General features: G+C 38.6%; 1 protein-coding gene across 3 annotated transcripts in view; it reads right to left on the bottom strand.

Moving 5' to 3' along the window:
- Positions 1-6,365: 6,365 nt before the first annotated feature.
- Positions 6,366-23,426, bottom strand: part of LOC122842460 (adhesion G protein-coupled receptor A3) — a 181,147-nt gene continuing 164,086 nt past the window's right edge. For all 3 annotated transcript variants that reach the window (XM_044136367.1, XM_044136365.1, XM_044136366.1), the window contains 3 exons: positions 18,893-19,038; positions 8,451-8,546; positions 6,366-8,367 (listed from right to left, as the gene is read on the bottom strand). In XM_044136367.1, the coding sequence (XP_043992302.1) occupies positions 6,960-8,367; positions 8,451-8,546; positions 18,893-19,038 (1,650 nt within the window). In that variant the 3' untranslated portion in view covers positions 6,366-6,959. The remainder of the gene's footprint in view (positions 8,368-8,450; positions 8,547-18,892; positions 19,039-23,426) is intronic.

Genomic DNA, 23,426 nt, shown 5'->3' with positions numbered 1-23,426 from the left:
ATAAGTTGTTTGCTAAGTTATCTATAAAATCTGAAAGGTTTGGAGTCAATTATTGAGCGAGCTCTCAATGGATGCATGTCATATGGATGTATGTCTCAAATTTTGCATATCTACAGACCAAAACATTTGTTTGCAACAAGAAGCTCAGAGAGACTGGATGGAGAACTCCTCTGGACGCCTGTGTTTGTATTCTTGCCACAGATTCTCATTTGAAATTAGACCTGGACTTTAACTTGGCCTTCTCATTGTAGTTCTGGGTTTATGTTTGAAGCTGTATTCTAGCTAGAAGGTGAATTGCTGAGTTGATTTGAAGCAATTTCTTCAAATCAACTCTTGACCCTGAGTCGGTTGGAGAAAATCCTCCCCACAGTATGATGCAGCCACTACCATGTTTTACTGGCATTGGTGTCCAAAGTCATTCCTGAGTATTTTAGTTCTCCAGTTCCTGGTTCAACACACCAGCAGGCCTTTGCAGAACTTTGTCATACTGAAGAGTTGGATCATATGAATCAGTTGTGCTGGAGATGAAACTTGTTTAAAACCAGCAGGAGGTGAACACCCATGCCTTAGAGGAGCAGTGTCAGTCACAAACGTGTTTTGGACATTAGTTTGGCTTTGATTTGGTCTGAGAACTTCCTTCCAAATGTTTTGTGTCCCTACATGGTTTGTTGCCTTCTTTAGGCTTTCTTGTAGCAGTGACTCTCCTGCTGCCACTATTCCATAAAGGCCAGATTTGTAGACTACACCATAAATTGTTGCCATGTTAACAAGTTGTCCCTGCTGAGCTGTGGATCTCTACAGAACTTGTTAACACAGGCCTCTGGGCTGATTCTCTGATGGATTCTCTCTCTGCCCAGACAGTCAGGGTGGGTCAGGAGTCAGGAACCTTTTCAGGTCGAAGAGCCATTTTTGACAATCTGTCTGGAGCCATAAACCCCTCTCGACTGCTGGAAACAAAGAAGATGAAACTTATAACAGACACAAATGGGTTTTGATGTGAAATGAAAGAACTCAAGATAATTATTTTTAGGCTTCACAACAATGAAAACCTCAAATTTTTTTAAAGAAACAAAAAAAATGAACACTTTGTCCTGTAGAATCGAGACAATTAGTTCTTTCCATGATGAAGGGACACTTTAAACGGGTAGTTAACTATTTTCTGGGTGACAGTAAAAGGCTATTAAGACGGGATTTTATTTAGGGAAATTAGAATAATCACATGTGCACACAAAACTTCTGAATTTTCTTTATAAGAAATGTTTGACTACCGTATATCATTGCCTTTCTTCTTCACAATAATGCATAACATTCTGTTGGCTTAGCTCAATAAATATGTTGAGATTTTGGGTTGTATGTGTAATTAAAAATCTGGCTAGTTGTTTATGAAACATGCCAGAATGTTGCAAAACCAGGGGGCATGAAAGATCAGCCGTCTTACCAGATGGTGAAACAACATTTTTCTTTGAGCTGCTGTTGTTTTTGTGGAAAAAAACAATTTAGAAATTCCCACCACATCTTCACATATACTCACTTCAGTAAAGTTTTTTGTTTTCTCAAGATAACAGTTGGTGAACTTACCTTCTAAAAATCCCTTTGTTGCTCTTGTTTACTCAGCATCTTCTTAGTAGACGAGCAACGACGGTTATGGTCTAATACTGCACATAGTTTTCAATCAGATGGATAATCTGATGATGGTGAGGCAGAGGAGGGCATGGGGCGGCCTTGGACATAAAACAAAGAATCCAGCAGCATATTAAATGTACTCAGGCGTTTCATAGCCTGTCAAATATGAGTGTGATTAGTGAGATACAGAAGACACCCCTGTCTCATCGCCATTGGGATGTGCGGACAAGGTCTACAACACGCAAACATGCACTCACCGAGCGTCGCCACTACCCAAGGCTGCAATCGTCTGAATTCCTCCACTGTGGCGACTGTAAGACATCTTACTTTCCATTGTGCTGATAGAAACAGAGCATAGGGAACTGAAAGGGACCAACAGGCCTTTGCTTTTGTTACTTCTGTTGTAAGTTCATCACACATACATACATACACGCTGAGCCAAAGACGCTTTCATCTGTTGCATGGTGAAAAAATACATTTATTGGGTATCTGTGTCAGTGTAGAAAAAAAGTGAAAACTGGCTTCAGGGTTTTGTCACAGTACCACAGGTGAGTATTCCAGCAGCTGTCTGGTGGGCTGTTAGTAAGCCAACATGACGCTCGGTCAGGGCAGTACATCTGCTAACGATGACTTCAGAGGAGGCGGCCTACGGCAGCCTGTGATAAACACATCATCTCAAAAGAGCTCAGGCTGCTCCGAAAACACACCACCAGCAAATACACAAGATGTACTTGGAAGCTGACCTACACCAGCATTCTCTCAATTTTCATTTTGCAGCAGAGATTTGATTTTAGTTACAATTACAAATCTCCAGAGTCTCTAGAAGCCTGTTTTTAACATTTATTTAACACAATTCTGTTGTTGTACAGGTGACTCTTAATGAATGAGAATATCATTAAAGTGTTAATTTATTCATTCCACACTGAGTGATATTCTTCAAGTGTTTATTTCTATTAATTTTGATGGTTAAAGCTTAGCGCTAATGAAAACCAAAAAATTAGTTTCTTACAAAATAGGAGAGTCACTAAATACAAAAATGGAATTTTTAACACAGAAATAACAGCCGTCTGAAAAACCATCCAGATACTGTACAATATCTGCTCTAATTGTCTGGGGCTCATTTTGCAGGAGTTACTGCATCACTGAAGTGATGAAGAGAATAAACACGCAGCTCTGCAGAGGAGTTCGGGAAGCCCAGGTTGCTTTTAGAAGCAGACTTCAGCTCATTTGCATTTTGGGCTGCAGTGTCTCTGATCAACAATCAACCATAAATCCTCTACAGGGTTCAGTTCAGGCCACTGTGCAGGCCGATCGAGGACAGTGATACTACGGTCATTAAAGCAAGCACTGGTACTGTTGGAAGTGTGGGCAAGTGCCAAGTACTTCTGGAAAATGACATCAGCATCTCAATAAGGCTCGTCCGTAGAAGGATGCATCAAGTGCTCTAATATTTCCTTTTAGATCTCCACCTGCAGGCGACACGGCTCCCCAAAACCTCACACCGTACCTCTCCACTCGTCCTCCAGACTCTACAAGCTCGATTTCCAATTGAAATGGAAAATTTACAAGAATTTTAACTGATTAATTGTCAATTACTTTCTGCTTGACAAATTCCCAGTCAGCAGCGTTAAAATTGTCAGATTGTATGAAGGCCCTAATTAAAAATCCATTTTTATTGGCCTTACTTAATCTAACTTTCTCATAATCTAAGTTTCAGGTTTTCATTGACATTAATCAATAACCATAAAATTAGAAAGACATAAACTGAAGTAATAAATTAACCTTTCAATTGCATTCTGATAAATAGTGTAAAGGAGCAGTTTATTTTCTGATGGGCTGAATGTCATGTGTCGTGCATGTCTGTTTCTGATATGAAAGTCTCACAACACGTAGCTGGTCTGCATACTTTATGAACAGATAAAGGCCATCTGAAAACAAATAGGACATATTCAAACTCAGATACTGAGCATTAACATTGAGAGGTCATTATTTTTTTCCCAACTTTCTTTACATATAGACTTTATTCTTAAACATCTTTAATCTCATATAAAATAATTCATCAGAAACCAATTCTATATACAAGAACACAAGAGCACACAGAGGGATTCAGAGATAGTGTGCATGCTGATGTGGTTTGCTGCTTAGAAACATTTTTATTTTTAGTCTTTTAGTGTCACTAGTTTTGTCTGAAGTGTCATCATTTATATGACAAACAACTGCTGCTGAATCAATGCTGAGACACCTTTGCCTTCTCTTTAGAGTAGCAATTCTTCAAAGAGAAAATGACCTTCTGGGTAACAAAAGAATGATCCAAACTTCAGCCTTGGCCTGCCCTGACAAAAGTTAACATGTGTAAGATGTTGGGGTTGTTTTACTCATCTAGATTAGAAGATATACGGTTTAGGTCAGAAGTTTGAGTGTGGTAATTGTGAGGCATGAATGTCATATTAAAATTGGTTTTATAATAATTTATTTGAACTGTTCCTTTTTACATTGTAGGACAAACAAGAACAGGGCGCACAGGTTTGATTTGATTGTGTTTTTTCTCTCTATACATGGTTAAAATTAAACATAAAAGCTCAAATATATACATACACCCCCACTAATCTTTGGCTAAATTCTTTCGTCCAATCACAAAACACATTTTGGAGCCGTTAGGAATCTTTTGGCAGGATTTTCACTCTTCTTGGCAGAATTGGTGAGGCTCATTTAAAAGGTTTGATTTCCTGGCACTGACCTGGCTTTCAATCAAAGGATTGAAGTTTATGGTTTTTAGAGGCAGTTTTAGTAAATTAATGTGAATCTGACTTATTGTTTCCAAAGTCTTTATAGACTCTTTAAATCTTGCCAGAGGTTGATTGATTGAGTTGTCTCCCTTCATTCAAAAAACACAAATCAAGTAGATGATATCCTACACAAGCGACGTTTAGAAAATTCAAGTCATCATTGCAGTATCAAAACGGAGCTCTGCAGGGTTAAAATAGATTATTACACGTTACTTTGTTTTTTTCTTTTGTAAAATACAACGAGACTTAATCCTGGTTTTTCTTTGTTAAAGGAGCTGCTGCATATTTTGGATTTTTGTCTCAATGGAACATCCATTATATTCAAATTTCAAGTGATGAATATCGCTGGGTTCTTAGGTTCAAAAGCTTCACATTGACTCCACCAAGCAATTCTTGACTTGATGGGTTATTGTCCTCAACCATGTCTCATCTCAGTGTTAGGAGGGGTTTAGCTGCTCTATTACTGTACTTTTTTTGAGGGGGACTCAACAAACCAGGCATAAATAGAAACAAACTGGGACACCTAAATGTGTCCAAGTTCCATCCAACCAAACCAACAAGATTTAAGTCTGCCAAAAATAGAAAGCTGCTGGAACCCCAGAGGAGATCTCAACAGTGAAACCAAAATTAAGAGACAAGGTGAGGCTTTTAAAACTGGATGACTGTAACAACTCTCAGGTATGGTGGTACCATTAAGGATTGACTGAGTTCAGAAATATCTCCAAATTGAACTTTTGTCAGATGAACAACCAGACAGTTGAGACTATAATACATGTGGGAGCTAAAACAGCATAAAGATTCGCCACAAACATCTAAACTGGTTTAAAAACCAGTAAAGAATGATAATGTCAAGCTTCTGCAATGATTCTTACCTAAACCCAATGAAATTTTAGTGACTATTCTTAAAATAATGTGCCAGGTAATAATTTAATGAATTTCTTCTGAAAGGAAGATCCATTGTACAGTTAGCATTATGCTAGGAGTGATGATCAAACTGTAAATTACTAAGGGATTTTCAACCAAATATTAGTGGGCCAGTATACTTATATTTGACCATATATATATATATGTATATATGAATAACTCTGACCATGATAGATTAGAAAAAAATACATTTCTAATCCAGTCTTGTGCATCTAATTGTTTTTGAAATCCTTAGAGTTGTTTCATTTTTGTATGAACACTCAAGTCTGAGAAGAATTTCTTCAAAAACTACTAATAGTTTATTTCTGCCAGTGATAAATGCGTATAAATTTCTGACCAGAGCTGCAGATGTTTAAAGTCTGGCTAAATGCAGATTACCTGTGGAATGTAAAGCAGACATTTGTGACAAAAAAAGACTTAAGACCAGCAGCAATAGTTGCACAGGAGTAAAGTAATTAACGGCATATGCACAATGTGGAACTATCTATATATATATACATATATATATATATATAACAGCTCGTTATTTTGCTTTGCCCTATCTATTGTGGGGCGAGGATGAGAGTTATTTATCACACTTTTGTATGAAAGAAAAATAAGTATCACTCCTGTGCAGGCTTCCCAAAGTGGGCCCTTTAGCAGCTTGTTATTTGATCCCAATGATTACATTCAAACACTTTGTAGCTGTTAATGTCTGTTTTTACAAGCAGCTTTCATATCGGCAGGAGGAAAATGTGCAAACTGAGATGAAACGAATAAAAATCCGACTGATAAAACACTGCCGTGAACTGACTTTGAGTAAAAGGACTGAATCCAATAACTCACTGACATTAGCTCACCATCCACAGTTACAACGCCGTTCCTCCTGATGTGCCGTCGATTTTATTTCTTTTCAGGCAGAGGGAAACACGAAGGTGAAGACATCATATGGACATCACGATCAATAGAAACCTGGATAGGAGCACGCATAGTTTTTACTTCGCTTTTTCTGCTGTGATTTATCTACGACTAAACTGGCACCCACACATCTCGGCCAAGCAAAGGTATCTTTGTTTATTATTTAGAAAATCTCTAGTAGGTATTCACAGTTGTGATGGCAAAAATACCCATATGAAGTCTAAAATTGCTGGTTTAGTCGTCTAGAACATGAATGCCAACGTACTGGAGATTCACCGTCAAAGTAGACTATTGGTAGTTTCAGATTCAGGGTAAAAACATCTTGCAGGTTGTTGCCTTTGAGCACTAACACACATAGTCACACATACAACCAATCATTTTTTTTTGAATATATATAGAGAGATAGATCTGCAGTAATATGGAACAGTGGGAATACCTTCAGGTAAATCTGATGGTATAATGTGAGACACATTTCACAAACTGTTAGTGTTGAAAGTGATTCTCCTCGGTCTATGAATGCACCTCTGAAGGCGTTTGCATGACATTAGATTTCTGTACAAGAAAACAGCACACATATAAACATGTGGATATTGAAATAAAAAAAAATCCTCACGTTGATTGTGATGTTTAAAATGTTATTTCACTTTTTTTTTCATCTAGAAAGGGAGGCGAAATTCATTTTGGCAGGATGAGGCGGCAGTGCCGCCTGTAATGTATTGTGTTCCTGCACTACACAGTAGTTTCATTCTTCCAGGGGCCGGTGCGTATATTCCCTGTGCTGTCTGAGGTGTACAGAAGTCCTTCATGCATGCTTCCCTTTAAAATCCCATTCTGACTGGGCGGATTCTGGGGGCATGATTGTCTGCGCGGAGCATGCATCTCCAGATGGTGATGTGTTACCACGGGTTCCTCCTCGGCTACTTTGCTGCAGCCACACAGGAAGACGCCTGTGTCCCCTGATTCTGCCGGACACAGAGAAGGGAAAAGGTCTGCCTTGGAACAGCAGATATGCCTGTGGCACGGGTTATGGCACGCCAGAGACTCATGCAGGGTGGCTGCAGTAGCATGGCATGTGTGATGCCCGTCGTGGTGGCCTTCGTGGGCCAGGTGTGGACAGATGTGGGCGTGCCGCTCACGTGTGCTGTGGGGGCTGTCAGTGTGTGAGCTGTGCATGCTGCCTCCGTCGGCACTAGAGGGGATATGATAGGCGTACTCCCTGTCACTCCCCGCTGCGCAGGCAGACGCCCCGGCTTTACGTCCAAACTGACGACTTTTAGTCCTGGTGCTGCTTTTGAGGCAGGGGTGCAGTTGGATCCCTGGTTCAGAGTGCAGCAGCACGTGAGTGGCCGTGGGCTCCTCCTCCATCAGCTGCTGGCTATGCAGGGCGGCGCAGCATGGAGTCACAGGCGCCAGACATGTAACGTGATTTTGCGAGGACGGAAGAGCGGCGTGTTTGCAGTGACCCACCCCGCTGTGACTGCAGCTTAGCAGCGCTTTAGCCTGACACGGCGAGTCGTGGTGGCAGTGGCTGTGACCGTGCCCTGGGGTGTCTCCGTTCACGTTCACTTTGGGCCGCGCCTGAGCAGACCCCTGCGCACCAGAGCAGGCGTTGGCACGTCTTCCGGGACAGCAAGAACACCAACAGTGCCAGACGTCGTCACGCTTGGCACAGTGATGGATGAGGATGAAGAGGCCGAGGGTGACGGAGAAGGCACCATAAAGGCAGCTGAAGATCATGTCTAGGAAGTGTCCCTGTGACACAGCCAATGCACCAAAGGTCCATGTGGCTAGGAAGAGGAATAGGGTGAAGGCCGCAGTTCGTAGCTGAGCTTTGAAGGAGTGCTCATTGGCCAGCAGTGCAGGGTTGATGGGGATGCCGGGGCAGCCAACGGGGCAGTTGCTCCCACCAGACGGGGCCGCCAGCGCTCCGGGCTCGACTCCCTGATGACAGTGAGTCGGTACGTCAGCGGCGGCCAGCCTCTGATGCTCCTCTGTCAATTGCTTGAGCTCGTACTTCTTCTCGGGATGTCGCCGGAGCTGAAGGAAGGTGCATAGGAAGTAGATGCACGTCACCAGCACAATGAAGGCCACGGGGCCAAAGAAAGCTCCCAGGCTGGGCTCCCATGCCATCCAGCAGCTGCAACACAAATGAGTCAAGCTTAGTAATTTGATTTGCCTTAGAAATTCATCACTTTCAAGGTCTTCACATCAACAACTTACTATGGTGCTTGCTCCCCGCTTCCATAGTTGTCTATATTAACAGCTGCTGTGACGCCACAGATGATGAGAGGCAGTCCACCGCTGACTAAATAAAATCTGTGATGTGGCAGAGGAAGACACAAAACCACACACAGTGTCAGATAGGACAGAATTGATAAAACACACTATTAATATCAAACTACACATTTATATAATTTCAGCAGTGAACTAAGAGGAAGATGTCTCTTAAATATCAATTAGCATGTTGTCTCTAATCCACACAAAAATTAGATTCCGGGAAACATAGTTTTTGTCAATATACCCAAATAGTTCAATATTTATCCTGCTTCTAAAGAAGACATCTGACCTTTTCATGATGGCTTGTTTTATCCATTCTTAGCTGGTTTTGATCATTGTGTAGTTGGAACAAATCAAGATGAAAGAAAGTTGAAAAATACTATTCATCTCTACAGGACAATAATCCCAAATCAAAACTGGCCTTGGGCCGGATAAAGCAGACTGGAATAGGATTCCTGAATAACCTTCCAAATATCTTGACATTTACTGTACTGGTTTTCACTTTTATACTTTCACCTCAATGCCAGAAAACTAACAAGTTTTAAAAAAAACCTACAAGAGGCATAGACAGTTATCCAGAGAAAAGTCTACCAGAAGATTATTGATGACTACAAAAAGAAAGAAGACCCACACAATCAGACATGTGCACCAATACTTTTTAAAAATCTTTAAAGTTGAATGGATGTAAAGCTGGAACTGCTTTCAGAGTCCAGAATGAATTAAGGGCTTACCCAGTGAGTGAAGTTGTTGTCTAACCTTGAAGTAAGACTGATTTAAGTCAGTGTAAGTGTATTTCCACAGTTTGATTGACATACAATGACACGTGGGGTCAGACATGAAAACCCGTTTCTGTACGTTGTTTTTCCCAAACCTGCCAATCTAAAAATATTAAAAAAGAAATGGACCATTTCTGTTTACCATTTGAGCATGTCGGAGTGTTTATGATTACACCCTTGGGGCACAATCACACCTACTATTTGTTTTCTTCACTGCAAACCAAAGTGCAAACTGTACTACAAAAACAAATCTGCTTCCTGTCGATCTGAACATGATGGAGTCGTGATTTTATGTGTTGCACATAGGATGTCTTTGATTTAAGCTCTGATGAGCTCAGTGAATACATTTTCTCTTTCTACAAACACAGCAAGTTTTGTGAACGATGAACAAAGAAGCAAAACCCTACGAGGACATTTGTAGTCAGAGCAGCAATTCAAACTATCCGGTCAAAATATCCTCCAGAGATGATGAGCATTTGACTTACAAATGCAGCTGTCTTTGAGACGTTTGTGGATCCAAGAGGCTCGTTCAACAATTTAAGGATATGTGGTCAATAGAAATAAGAAATAGTCTTTGTATTGCATTAATTCAGTCAAAGCAATATAAGCCCACTCTGTCTGAAGGGGTGTGCAGAGTCATAAACATGAAGGAGTCTTCATGAATGTTTGTGACAGTTGTTATTAAGTGTCATTTGGTAGATAATGACACCTTTAATGCAAATTTTAATACAAAATTACATTAAAAGTGTCATTATTTACCAAATTGAGTGGAGGTACATTAAAGTAAATGAATATACTTTTCACCATGCAAGCTTATCTATTTAATAACTTTTTAAAAACAGCTAGAACAATTCTGATCCATCTGACGTGCCCTCGACGCGCCTCCACATAGACTTTGGATGTTAACCAGAAGCGCCTGATGAGCGAATCGCTGGGTGTAAAGCAATATGTCAGGCGTCTGCAGTCAAAGTGGACATACGTCGAAGTTGAAGCGTCGGATGCATTTTTGATGCGTGTAACACGCTTGGTGTGAACGCACCATAAGAGCCACAATCTGAACTGAATTACTGAAAAAAACTGATGATGAACTGATATCTGTGTGTCAAACTAGTTTGTTCTTTAAAATAGTAACTATTTATTTTGTGATAAGTTAAAGAAAGAATAAAAGAAAAGCCTGGACCACAGATGAGACATGAATAAAATGAAATAACTCGGCATGGTGCGTCACAGGAAGTGAGACCCTATGATTTCACAGAACACAGAACTCACTCCTTCCTCTCTACTGTCCTTGTCCTCTTTCTCTGCACTGTCATCCACTTTCCAACATAACAGTCTGCTATTTCCCCCTGCATCCTGTTTAATCACAGCCTCCACCACCCTACCCTAACCTTTCGACCGATCCATCTTCATCTCCAGTTTCCTCCCTTCTGATTCTTTCTGCTGTCTCTCTCCTTCTCTAACAATCTTTCCTTCATCACACTGAAGCCCAAAAATTCAATTACAATCAAGATGTTTGTCTGAGCTGGTCAGTGAGGGGTTGAGGGTGTGCCAAGAAGAGGGGTGAGGCTGTCGGTATTAGTGGCCTGTCACTGTTTCTGAGTCGAATGGCACCCCAGGGGACGCTCCTCCAACAGAAAGCCATTTACGCAGCCGTCAGGCAGATAAGCATAAATGAGGGAAATGTTAAAGCGCCATGTGCTCTCAAACCCTCATTCTCCAACATCCCCTAAAGGAATGCCAGCTTGGAACACGCATGAAGCAGACGTGGCAAAAATATGCGACCAAGTCAGTCAGCTTGCTGCTTTGGGTTTGTCCACAAAGCTGCTGTGTGTGTTTAGAAGTCGTGCCAGATGCAGAAACTGTTTTGTGTGAACATCTAAACACACACTGCTCTGCATTACATGCACACATTCTTTTATTTGGGCAATTCTAGTAAAAAAAAAAAAAAGCCCTTAAAAAGAACTTTGCTTTTAACTGAGCTCAGAGGCAGCAGTCATCTGATATAAATAGACCCTGAAGTGGCTTTTAGACGGCATCTACACAGCGACTCCCCTCTCATCCTTGTTCCTCTGCCCATGTACCGTCCTCTGCTTTGTGACGGGGCCTTGTCCTCTCTCTGGACCTCATCCAGTACTTACATAGAACAGCTGGGGACAAGTGACGGTCAAAACCAGCTCCTGCACACAACATTTCCTCCTGGATAAAACAGGACTACATGACTCGCCTGTATTCAGGCTCTTTAAAGATTTACACTAAACTAGACTAAATACTGCGTCGTGTGAAACATGATCAGACATATTTAAACAGCACAGAAGGGTTCTTTATATACATTAACCAATATGCAAAACTAGAACATTTTGAGCTTATAGAGTTGAATCCAAATATCTACATGCACAGTTTAAAAAGACAAATAACCTTACAGACATAAAACCTTTTTATGTTTGAGTTAAGTGAATATGCCTGAAAATCAAATAATCCCTTTGCTCTTTCTTTTAAGTTCTTTTCAATTTCTTCAGCTCACATTCAGAGTTTTGGCAAAGCAAGGAACATCTAGATCAGGGTTGTAGTGGACACGTGGTAAAGATTCTCAAAAATCATCATTTCTACTAATTTGTGGGTTTCCAACAACTCAGAGCCAGTCTGTCCCTTTGGCATTTTTTATATCTGTAATTTTGATCATTTCCTCAATTTGACAACTAATGATTTAAAGTTACTTTCTACTTTATGCTACATCTTATCTACCAAAAATGTTTTTGCTGTAAACTCCAATGAATCTTATCTACCATCACAAATTCTCTCTTGGTTTGATCAGTTGTCCTCATTTCCAAAGATTCAACTGGGCCAAATGGAGAACCAACATTAAGAAAAGTCAAAATATAATTATTCAAAAACCAATATGCAAATAAATAAAATTATATGTGACATTTTCATTATTTTCATGGATACTTATCTCCAAAATTGATGAAAAAACCTTAACAAAACCATGAAAAACAGAGGAATCAGACAGACTGCTCATCGACACATAATGACAGAAGGAAGGGAAAAAATGCATTAAAAATTGATGAAGGGGTAAACTGATGCAGAATCCCAAAACTCAGCTATTCTCACCCAAAGCTAAATCTGAATGAGAGTTAGATATGAAACCAACATAAAATCTCAGTTTTGCAAAATTTGCATATTGTCATGTCAACAAAACACAAAATATTTTTGGTAAACTGACAGAACGACAGTCCACCCAGTTCTTTCTGGTCCGAACAACGATCGTTTCCATCAGCACAACCAAAACAACCAAGATGTACTCCCAATAGCAAAGCTGAAATTGGCAAATAAATCCTGAGTTTGAAAAGCTCTTTACAGCAGGTAATATTTGTTTGTTTGTCTGAATTGAATATTGTCAGGTTTAGATCTTAGGAACGCTGAAGACCAAGCAGGATGACGAAGCATGTCTCTGAGATCCTGAGGAATCTAAAAGTTTTATATCTCTACAAACTATTTTCTCTAGGAATTATTGAGAAGCATAATCCATCAAGATTGTAGACCATAAGCTTTTATAATATCTCCTTTTATAAACTGGAAGGGTGACTAATGTAATAAAATGAAATTTCCAGTCTTGCTTTGAACACTTATGTCATTATTTCAGAGAGCTGCAGTTGCTTATTTTATTTATTTATTTATACCTGATAAACAGACCATTGTAATAATCTAACCTCCTGAAAATAAAATCATTCTTAATTTTTTTTTGCCAGATTTTGAAGAAAGATTCATAGTACTTGAAATTTAAGCAAAATTCTTAAAAAACTTTATGTGGATTTATTTAATTTTCTCAAATTTCCTGGTTACCCTATAAGGTTAATGACATGCTTTGTCTGGTATTAGCATCATTGAATCCAACTAAGTCTTCATCTCTGATTTTACATTTTGGGGACCAAAACTAATGACTTTTCTCTCTGTTGCTTTAAGTTTGGGGACATTTTTAACTCATTAGTGCAGTCATCTAGTAATTAGTGGGTTTACATGACAAGTAAACACACAAATATGAAGTTGTGTGTTCAAGGTATGCACACTATAAGACACTTTGTCAGAGTTGATACTCTAAGCTGTGGAGCACATGCACATATTGAGCAAAACATTTGCCAGGAATTTTTGCTCAAATTTATGTTTGCCAAATGATACATTAAGATCCCTGTTTGAAAAACAAAGTGATTGAACAAATAATTTTCTAAGAAAATAAGCACAATACCAACTATTAAGTCAGCTATTGTTAAGGTGCTAATCCACTTTCTTCTGCTGTAGCTTAAAAGTAGCTTTTGACATTTATGTCCAGTGCATGTCCAGAGATATTATTACATATTCACAAATAAACATTTACAATACATTTCTCTGTTTACTGACAGTTACTGACATCTAGAGATAGAAGAACTTTGGGGCATTTAACGGATGGTGGATATTTATACAGGAAGAAGAGTTCCTCCCCTTAATGAGGAATGATTCACACACAGCAGACTACATGCCAGTCAGTTGATACATTAACAAAAGTATTTAAACACAGAGTGGCCTACTTCTGATAACAGTCATTATGATTGTGGGATGAATATGTGATCAAAGACTGTCAGACAGGGAGAACAGGAAAAGAGGTGGATAAGGAGGGATGAGGCGGTTGTTAGGAGAGGAGTGAGAAATAGATTTGTCTCCAGCTGTTAAGTCTCATTGCATGAGTCTGTCTGACGGCGAGCATTACAGTCAATCACCGTGGATCAGCTAGCCTACTGCAGCACACGATCCCTGCGCCTGCCCCCAGACAAATGATCTCTTTTTGGAAGCAGAGGAGGATGGGGAGTCTCTAGAATGTTCGCCATTAAAACCCTCATTCATGCAGGTGTCTGAGAATTTACTTTGCAAGAAACGCAATGCTTATAGGTCAGCGGGAAACTAGATTTTGAGACTTTTCAGGAAAAGATCCCTGAGCAGATTCGAGGTTTGATAATGGTTCAGATAATTTCTTTGTATATATTTTAACAGGTACTAGTGTTTGTGGTGAAAACCTACACAAGGGTACACAGACAACTGGGCTGAAGTTGGTGCCATTGTATGAAGTTCAGCCAGTACTTTCTGTATTTGGGCGCACATATGTTTGAACCTAAAGTCAAAATAACAGAGAAAGTTTAAATAGTGCAAATCTGGAGTTCAAAAGTGCACCACTTTCCCAGCACAAAGTACATAAGGTCTCCGGATCTTCATCTTCTCCTTTTATCTTTAATTTCAAATTATGCTGCGGAGGTTTGAGGTTCAAACTTTTTCCCTGTTGCTTTTTGCTTTGCCAGTAACTGAATTCACACTAAATGTTACATTTCACATAAAGGTGCCCTGATGTAGATCTGCCAGTATTTTGCCTAGAGTTTTATAAACAGCATGGTTTATTAGCATTCATATCTTTAGGTTAAAGTTGGTAACCCAAATTTGTCAGTATGTCAATCATCAATGGTTGAAACCTGGAATGTATGGTTTAAGACTGAAACTGTTTTTTGAAAGCAAACTTGAAGCGAATCTAATCTTTTTTGTCTGTCTGAGTAATGTTTCAGTTAGCAGGATTAAGGAAATTTGGAAAAATTCTGCTTCTTTAATTTCACTAGATGTCATGTGTCCTTTAAATGTTATTGTGAGCTAAGGATATATTATTTGACATTTGCATGTGAACTGTGGATAGAACAGAGTTAACATAAAACCTATGCAGTGCAACTGTATCACATAATATTGATTGTGTATCAACTGAACATAAGAGTATTTGTCCTTCTAGAAAATTGACATCTAAAAATATTAGAACTGACTCAAGAGTAGGAACAGTTTCACAAAACAATGTTGACATTTAAGTGCAAGAATTAACTTCTCATTTTCTAAATATCATCCGTACTTTGTGAGTCATTTGTTGGCATAGAAGAACGAGGGTGCAACATTCCTGAAAAACAGTTAAGACAGTCTTTAGAGACTCAAATATAGCCTCCAAGTTACTTCTCCTCTTGTTCTGGGATTATTCCTTATTTTTTGTGTATGATTTTTGTTCTTTTGTTCTGCTAAGATACTATAATTTTCTTCATTCTCACTCTTGTCCAAAATGATTTCAATTCAATCTCTTCTTGTGTTGCTCAGAAAGGCTACAAAGTTAGAAAACAATGTGGGAGCAGCTTGAGAATAAAATGTTTGCCTTTTCGGTAATTTGGAAGTTTTTTTTCAATTATTTTTTTGAACAGAAAACTAACCTTTAAGTGAGTTAAGCAAAATCTTTTTATGAATCCTGCTCTAATTTTAAGCCAATACTTACTGTAACTGAGTCATATTTGCCAATTATTTTTATTGTTCCTGTGTTTGTAATTTTTCTTTTCCTCTCTTGCTTTATCAAGAAGCCTCTCCGGTAAATTAGATATTTGATTTTAATGCAACAACTTGTTGGGATCAAATCCTGATAGAAACTTTACTTCCAAATTCATCAGGCCACACACATTTTCTGTTGCTTTGCTTTTTTTAAGACTTAAAAATCCACCATTAATCTATTTTCTTTACGTGCCAAATCTTCTATTGGAAATAAGCGAAGCAAAAAGGTGAGTTACAACTTTGGTAGGTTTCCAGTCTGTCCCAGAACAGACACACATCTGTGCAAACATGCAAACTCTACCCAAGCAGAGACTTTAACCCAGGACGTTTAAGTTATTATCGTCACTGTATTCCAAGATTATGCCAGGCAGAGAATTGTGGGATTGAAGCCTCCAATAAGTTCTTAAAGTAGTGAGAGTGAGTAGCTGCTCTGTCAGGCTTTTTAATTAAAATGCTTCAGTGAAACTTAATAAACTTCACAGGAAACCAGAAAATGTAACAAAGCTGCCCAATACCCAGCAAAAAGCTTTATTGATCAATGCTTAGTGGCATTTTAGAGTGGTTCAGTTTATTTTTATGCTGTATTCTGAAGGCTGTGAGTTACATAAGCTGTAGTTTGTGTCTCGGATGTCAGCTCTATAAACGGTTTCTCAAATGGAAAGTAACTGATTAAAAAGTCTTTTCTGGATTTTAATTTATTGTTGTACAACAGCTGAATATTCACATCACGTAAATGATCATTAAAAAAACTCCAAAATGAGACCAGAGTGGTATGAACAGGAAAATCAGACCTCTATTTTGAGTTACAAAAGTCAGTGGCTTCACAAGAACGCAAACCAGCTACGTGTGTCTCTGCAGATAAACTATTCAATAACTCATCCTATTAAAGCCATTGCTGCCCTCGAAACAAAAAAATAAACATATAAGAAAGACAAGGAGAGTAAATATAGAAAACAAAAAACCAAAATCAGTGACCATGCACAGTTATATACAAAAGAAGTAAAGGGAAACTGTTGAATACATCTAATTGTATAAACAAATGCTTCCATGCCTATTCATCTGCAAAAAGAAATAGAATCAAGGTGTGCATAAGAGATGCCAGTTGTTAAAATATTTTAGAAAAAGAAAAGATGAAACCAGCCTAATTTAAACCTCCGACATCAAAGATCTGGCATCCTCGCGTCTGAGCTATCATCTAACTGTCATGTTGAGAGAGCTTTCCAAGACATCCAGACAAAATACCTGCAAATATAATTAGATAAAAGGTGGACTCCTGCGTGCCTGGCCAAGGATTTAAAAATACCTCAAATTAATAAATTACTCCACAGAAAAGAAAACTACCTGTGAATTTGAGATGATCAGCAATTTATTTCATGAAAAGATAAGAAGTGTCAATGCAGACTAAATTTTATTAAGAGGTTTTGTAACTTGTATGTTTTAGATCATCAAACTATTTTTTCATCTGACAAAGATGATATAAATAAACTTAAATGCAGTTTTCAAATAATAATGTAATTTCTTTAATCACATTATTTCAAAAGCTTTCTTCAGGCCTGAAGGACTGAATGGATCATCATGGCTGACCTTCCCTTCACACAGGACAGCTCAGAAATCACAAGTTGGCGGTTTGGACAAAAGGGTAAAAAAAAAACTAATTGTTGTTTGGAGATTCTCGGTCAATATCCCAAAGTAATTGATCAATTATGCCTCCAATGAATGAGTTTTAGAAAAATATGAGATTTAGTTTTTCTTTGTCTCTGTGAAGATTTCATCTGTTAAAAGTGCAGAAACTATTTAGTAACTCATCACTAATTTAAAATATTAAACAGGTCAGTATTGTATGGTAAATTATTTCTAGGAGAGCTTTTCAAATTCAACCTTTCAAGCTGAGGTGAAATTTGTGTTTTCACTAATCTTTGTCTGCATCACCACTGCCTCTGGCTCTGACGCAAACAGGATTAAATGCTTACTTCTTTAAATACATCAAACGTTTCTTCAAACACAAATTATTGTTTCACCTGACATTTCAAGGACAATGTTAGTATGTAAGCTGAGTTTATTCTGGAGATAGGGATTTAAAATGTGTACAAAAGTTAAAATAAAAGCAAATATATGCCAGAAATCTTTAGTTTTTCAGCATACAGTATATATTTACCAGATGCAACTTTGTCAATGCAACTATGTTGTTGAGATGGAAATGATAAATTCTCATATCTAGGGTCTATGTTGGGAACTTACCTATAGCAAAAACACTAATTATGTTTTTTAGACCATTTGTCTACTTATTAGTTCATCATAAGTCACATTGTCATTAGTATTAGGAAAACATGTAATGATTATGTTGCACTTATGCAAAGAAGTGGAGGCAGACGCAGTTTGTTATCTTAGTGTAGGAGAGGGCAGGGTGGGTAGGCGGTGATGCAGGCTACAGCACCGGCCTTGGGATGGACACAGACCAAGAATCAGGCCACCTACATATAAAAACCATCTCTGAACACAGGGGTCATCCTCACACTCCACTGGGGTCACAACAAAGAGACTCTCCAAGTAAAATGGTGCAGCAAATCACCAACAATATAAAGGCATTACCAGGCAAACTGCTACAAGTACCTGAACCAACCTCTGTCTCCAGGATCACACGCGTAATGAAATTACCTCCCCAACTATCACTCACAGCATACATTCAGCTCCACCCAGTATGCAAGACTTACATCAAACCCAATGGGAGCACATCCGTCTTAGATCAAATAAAGATTACACATTGCCCCAGGGTTTGAGTGTGTACATCACCAGTTGTTTGTTGCCTCTACCACGTTGTCTGTCAATCATCTACTGCTGGAAATAGGCAGCGTCATACCATCCATTAATTTTTAACAGTGTTAAATACTCGCAAGCAAAAATAATGGATGACTTTTATCTGTGTTTCAACTGATTTGACTGATTCATTCACCAATGCTTGTACAAGAAAAAAGGAAACTTGGAACAGGAATTGCCTAGAAGTGGCAACCCATGTCTCTCCTTGAAGTCACTACAGTCAAAGATGAAATAGGAAAGTTGTGCACTGAACCAGTGTTTGACCTTCAAAGACCTACACACCACAAAAACTGGAAGAAAGATGAAAAGAAATGGCATCTTTCACACGCCCACGCGCACACACGCCTACACACGCCCACAGATCAACACAACAGTTTAAGTCCTTTTCACCTCATACAAGTCAAGGCTAAGGACGACATCAGTGCTTACCTCAACAGGGGCTGTTTAGGGGGTGGAGGTGGGTCACCGTCTTGACTCTGTGGAGACTTCTTGGTCACCTGCTTATAAATGTTCCTGGCTGTCACCCCGAGCCACAGCATTGTCGACAGAGACGAGTAGTGCAGCACAAACCCGACCTGAGGGGGTGACAGAGGGTGCATCAAATTATTCCTCTGACTTCTCTGAACTTAAACACCGCCTTACAAGCACGTTCCTGGGGAAAAATGTCAGATGAGACAACGTTCGTTTAACTCAAAGAAAATATGTTCAAGACGATCTCACACACCTCACTATGAAACATTATCAATGTCAGACCAAGGGTAACTCTGAAGACGCTTCCCTGCAAGACCAGAATGCTTCATTAAAGTGCAACAGTGGAAGAATAAGAAAACAGGCTTAAAAGTCCGATTGAACCATCAAGGTTGTTTGGGAGAAGAGAATCTCAGTGAGGCTACACTGGAGGATACAGAGCAGTTTCTTATCAGTTCAGCTAAATGATACGATGTGTGCACACTGAATAACAAGTCTGAATATAAATTATGATCACGTTGAACACCAGCACTGAGTGACTGCGCTTTTGCACGCAATGTACGCATCTCCTTTCCTGCTCACTTTAATATTCATGAAATATGTTTGGATGGTGGAACTGATCTAACTTTGTTTAAAGGCTTTGCCAGCTTACAGAAACAGAACCCAGATAGGGATGTGGCAAAAAAGAGATGAGCGTTGGAGAATGGAGCGAGAAAATTAAAATGCTCTAAGCCTTTTTCACCACCCAGTCAGTCTGTTCATGATGAACTGCCAACCTGAGACCCAATCAAATGGCTTCTCTCCAACATGATAGGCCTGGGGACTGAAGCTAGCATGCAGCGGACCAGACGCTAATTGGAAGTGTCCGTGAGCTGTTTATAGAGAGCAAAGAGCGGGTGGGAAGTCAATCACTGCTTTGGAGTCTGCACACTTCAGAGGTTCATTAGAGCCAAGAACAGACAGGAGGAGATGTTTTTTTAATATGATTACAAGAGGACAGGAAAAGATTTCAAATGATGGGAATCTGACTGATTAATCACCTAAAGATGTTGTTTTACTATGTGAACTGCCGGATAAACAAATAAAGGCTAACCTCTACTGTGGAGCAACAGTTGACTTCAATCAAAAAAGGAACATAAAAAACATCATGAAGGTCAAACATTTTGGATTCTAGATCATTTATTTTGCCGTTGTTGGAGAAATAATGGTTTGAATGGTACAATTATTCGGCAAACTACTTTAGTAATTTTTAAAACAGTTTTTTATGCATGCTTGGGATCATTTTTATATTAGAACAGCTAAATATGTCCAGGTGTCAACTTATGATTAGAAGAGACAAGGAGTGAGTTTTCTGACTGTTAAAAGCTACGTTGTGCAAAGAAACCCGACAATTTCTGCCAAGACACAAGGCGACATATCCGACCAGAATTATGGCTGAAGCCACTGATGGCTACAAAAAGTCTGAAGTCAAGATACAACTTGCTCACAGAGATGTGTTATGTTATGTGGACATATTGTAGCTTGAATGAATAACTTGGACTTTGTCTAGAAAATCCACAGTAAGAATTGTCTGGCCAAATCTGTTCGATTTAATCAAAGTTGGATGTTGCAAAACTATCAGTTAAAAGAAACAACGTGAAAAAACAAATACGAAATCCATCCCTAAGATGAGATTTTTTTTGAGTCATTGGATTATTTTATTTTTATGTTGTATAAACATGTGCTAAATTAATACATTTCTGAATAAACTAGTACCTTTCGTGTATTCCTTTGACATAGAATCTCAAGTTCTGTGTTATTTTTATATTTTATCTTTATATTTTCACACCAGTCACATTTTTGTTCCTCAGCATCCTTTTGCAGAGCTGCAATGTCCCCAAAGCTGAAAAGAACAGCAATTTAGGTTATCAAGACTCTGATGGAGCAGAAAGTAATCTGAAAGTTATAGCTTGACAGCATGAAAAAAAAAAAAACAAACTCCTGTTGTCATTCAGACACAACGAGCCCCTCTCAAATCAGACAGCTGAGCAACGAATTGGAAACATAACAGAAACAACAGTCCTGCATCTGAGACAAATGACTTATGGGCATCAGTGTCTCCTAGAAAAGCACACTGGTCGTGTGTTGATCTGCTGCTTTTTCCCATTTCCTTCACACAACCCATCCTGTATTGCTGCAGGTGTGCAGAAACAAAACATATTTTAAAGTAGTAACTGGTCTCACAAGAAACAGCTCAGGGAAGAACTCTCCTTTCTTTCAATATCAAAAGCAAAATACATAATCTGTTATGGGCCTGTGAAAATACACTGTGTGTGTATCAGGCAACTAGCTGTTTGATCACATCATCATTTTTATGTGTTCTTCCATTTCCAGTACATAAAAATTAAATGTGTATTGGATCTGAATATATGAGATGATGGCCTAAAGAGATCAATGCCCTACATCCAGGTGTAGATCATTATTAGTTTTCTTCCTCAGGCCAAATTGACTGAAAAATTGTTTTAACAGCTTCAGAGGAGAAAGCAATTCTAAATGTCTTTCAAATGGATGTCAGACTCTAAGGTTGCATGAAAAAATATAAAAAATGCAGGATAACTACCAAAATTTTGTAAAAGAATCAAACATGAAGCTACTTGAAATATCCTAGACATGTTTCAGAAATATGTGATTACAGAAAAATCCAAGGTAAGGAAGACTGAAATGTTCAAATCTTAAGATTTCAACAAATGTCTGAAAACAGACTTTTCACAGGTTTGACAGTGCAGGTGAACAGGGATGTGGGCTCCACTTCAACGTAACAACACTAAGGTGAAAGTGGTTGTAGTGGTTTGAGCACAAACAAGGAAATCACCGTAGAAATTACACTATTTTTGTGGAACCTTTCAGCCTGCATACATCTGAAGAAACAAACAAACAAACAAACAAACAAAACTGACAACAAGAATATCTGTCCCAAACCAAATTTGGCAAAACAAAGGTGAAGACTATGATGCAAATCTGTGACAACAAAAGCTCAATAGAAACCGAACACAAAAGGTTTTGCTTTGCAGAGTTTTGCAAAACATGTTTATATAATTTTAAGAAATCCCCATTTCTTTATTTATCATTTATTTATCAATATTTAATAATGAGCAAATACATTTGAAATATGTGCTATTTTCTGCCTTGTTTAAGTGGCCTATTTTATCATACATCAATGATATGAATAAATGTTAATAATCTGAATTTAACACATGTACTTGATGGCAGCCTGGATTCTGCCTTCTGGTTGCTTGTTTGTTGGGGCAATAAGCAAGCTGAGATCTGCAGACCCATGAGAGAAAGTGTGCCTTCCGTCTATGCTCATCTTAAGTGTATATTTAGAAGTAGTCTACATTTGACCTCCTGCAAGATATCCTGACAACATCATCTATCAGCAGACCATCAGGTCTCAGAGGAAGAGTCCTGGGTCCTTTTATGCTCCTTCTCTTCAGCTCACCCCAACAGTTTTCTATTAGACTCAAATTCAGGGCCTGGAGTGGAAATGGAAGTACGTTGATCTTGTTTCTCATTAACAATTTATCATATTTAACCATATATTTTGGTAATATTGAAGGGCTCACTTGACGATGTCCCATTTTCCGATTTCTGGTAGATGCCACCAGATTTGACCTAAATTCTCCTGGTATTTCAGTTCTGCATGCCACGCACTCTAACAAGAATTTAGAAAATCCACACAGTGCAAGAATTTTTTTAACCTGTTTTTTTTCCTAAGCAACAAAATGGCATCCAAAGTGTCTAATGTAAAGTGGATGCCAATCATTTTGTGACATGGTTTAACATTATCAGGTATAAAATAGAGAAAGAAAATGTTAAAAATATATATAAACTTGTACCATTCTTGCTGTAAAAAAACCTCCTGAGAGCCACTAGCAGTCCATGTACCGTACTTTGAAAATCCCTGGTTGAAACTCAATCCCAGTGCTTTCTTACAGTGAACATTAAAGATCTTTTTCACTCCCTTATCAACCTGTTCATTGTGTGTTGTGACAAAATAAATATGGATCTTGTCCTGCCTGTTTCAAGTCACTTCCAATTGTTATGAACTCTTTTTTGAACTCTGGAAAACATATGGGCATGTTTAGGCAGTTCACTATTTTCCTGTTATCATTTTCCACTGAAAAAAAACAAACAAACAAAAATTTAATTAAATTCAATTTTCAATAAGCCTTGGTTTGTCCCCTGATGTCTTCAAATGAAACAACATAAAAAAAAATAAACTCACAAATAGGATTGTGCCAATTAATCTTGAATTAATAAAATAGAAAAAAAAAACATGTGGTGATAAATAATAAAATGGGTTATTTGCCAAGGTACTCAGGGCTGTGAAACAAACCAAGGGTGAAAGAGAAACCATGAGTTGACATTTAATTTTTCTGTCACAAATGTCAGTCCACAGACTGTATGTTTGACATGCCAAGACGCTGCGGCTGTTTTCAAGGAGACATATTTTTTT

Source organism: Gambusia affinis, linkage group LG13 (assembly GCF_019740435.1).
Source record: "Gambusia affinis linkage group LG13, SWU_Gaff_1.0, whole genome shotgun sequence".
In the NCBI taxonomy this organism is placed as follows: domain Eukaryota; kingdom Metazoa; phylum Chordata; class Actinopteri; order Cyprinodontiformes; family Poeciliidae; genus Gambusia; species Gambusia affinis.
This window is presented reverse-complemented; position numbering and strand designations above follow the sequence as displayed.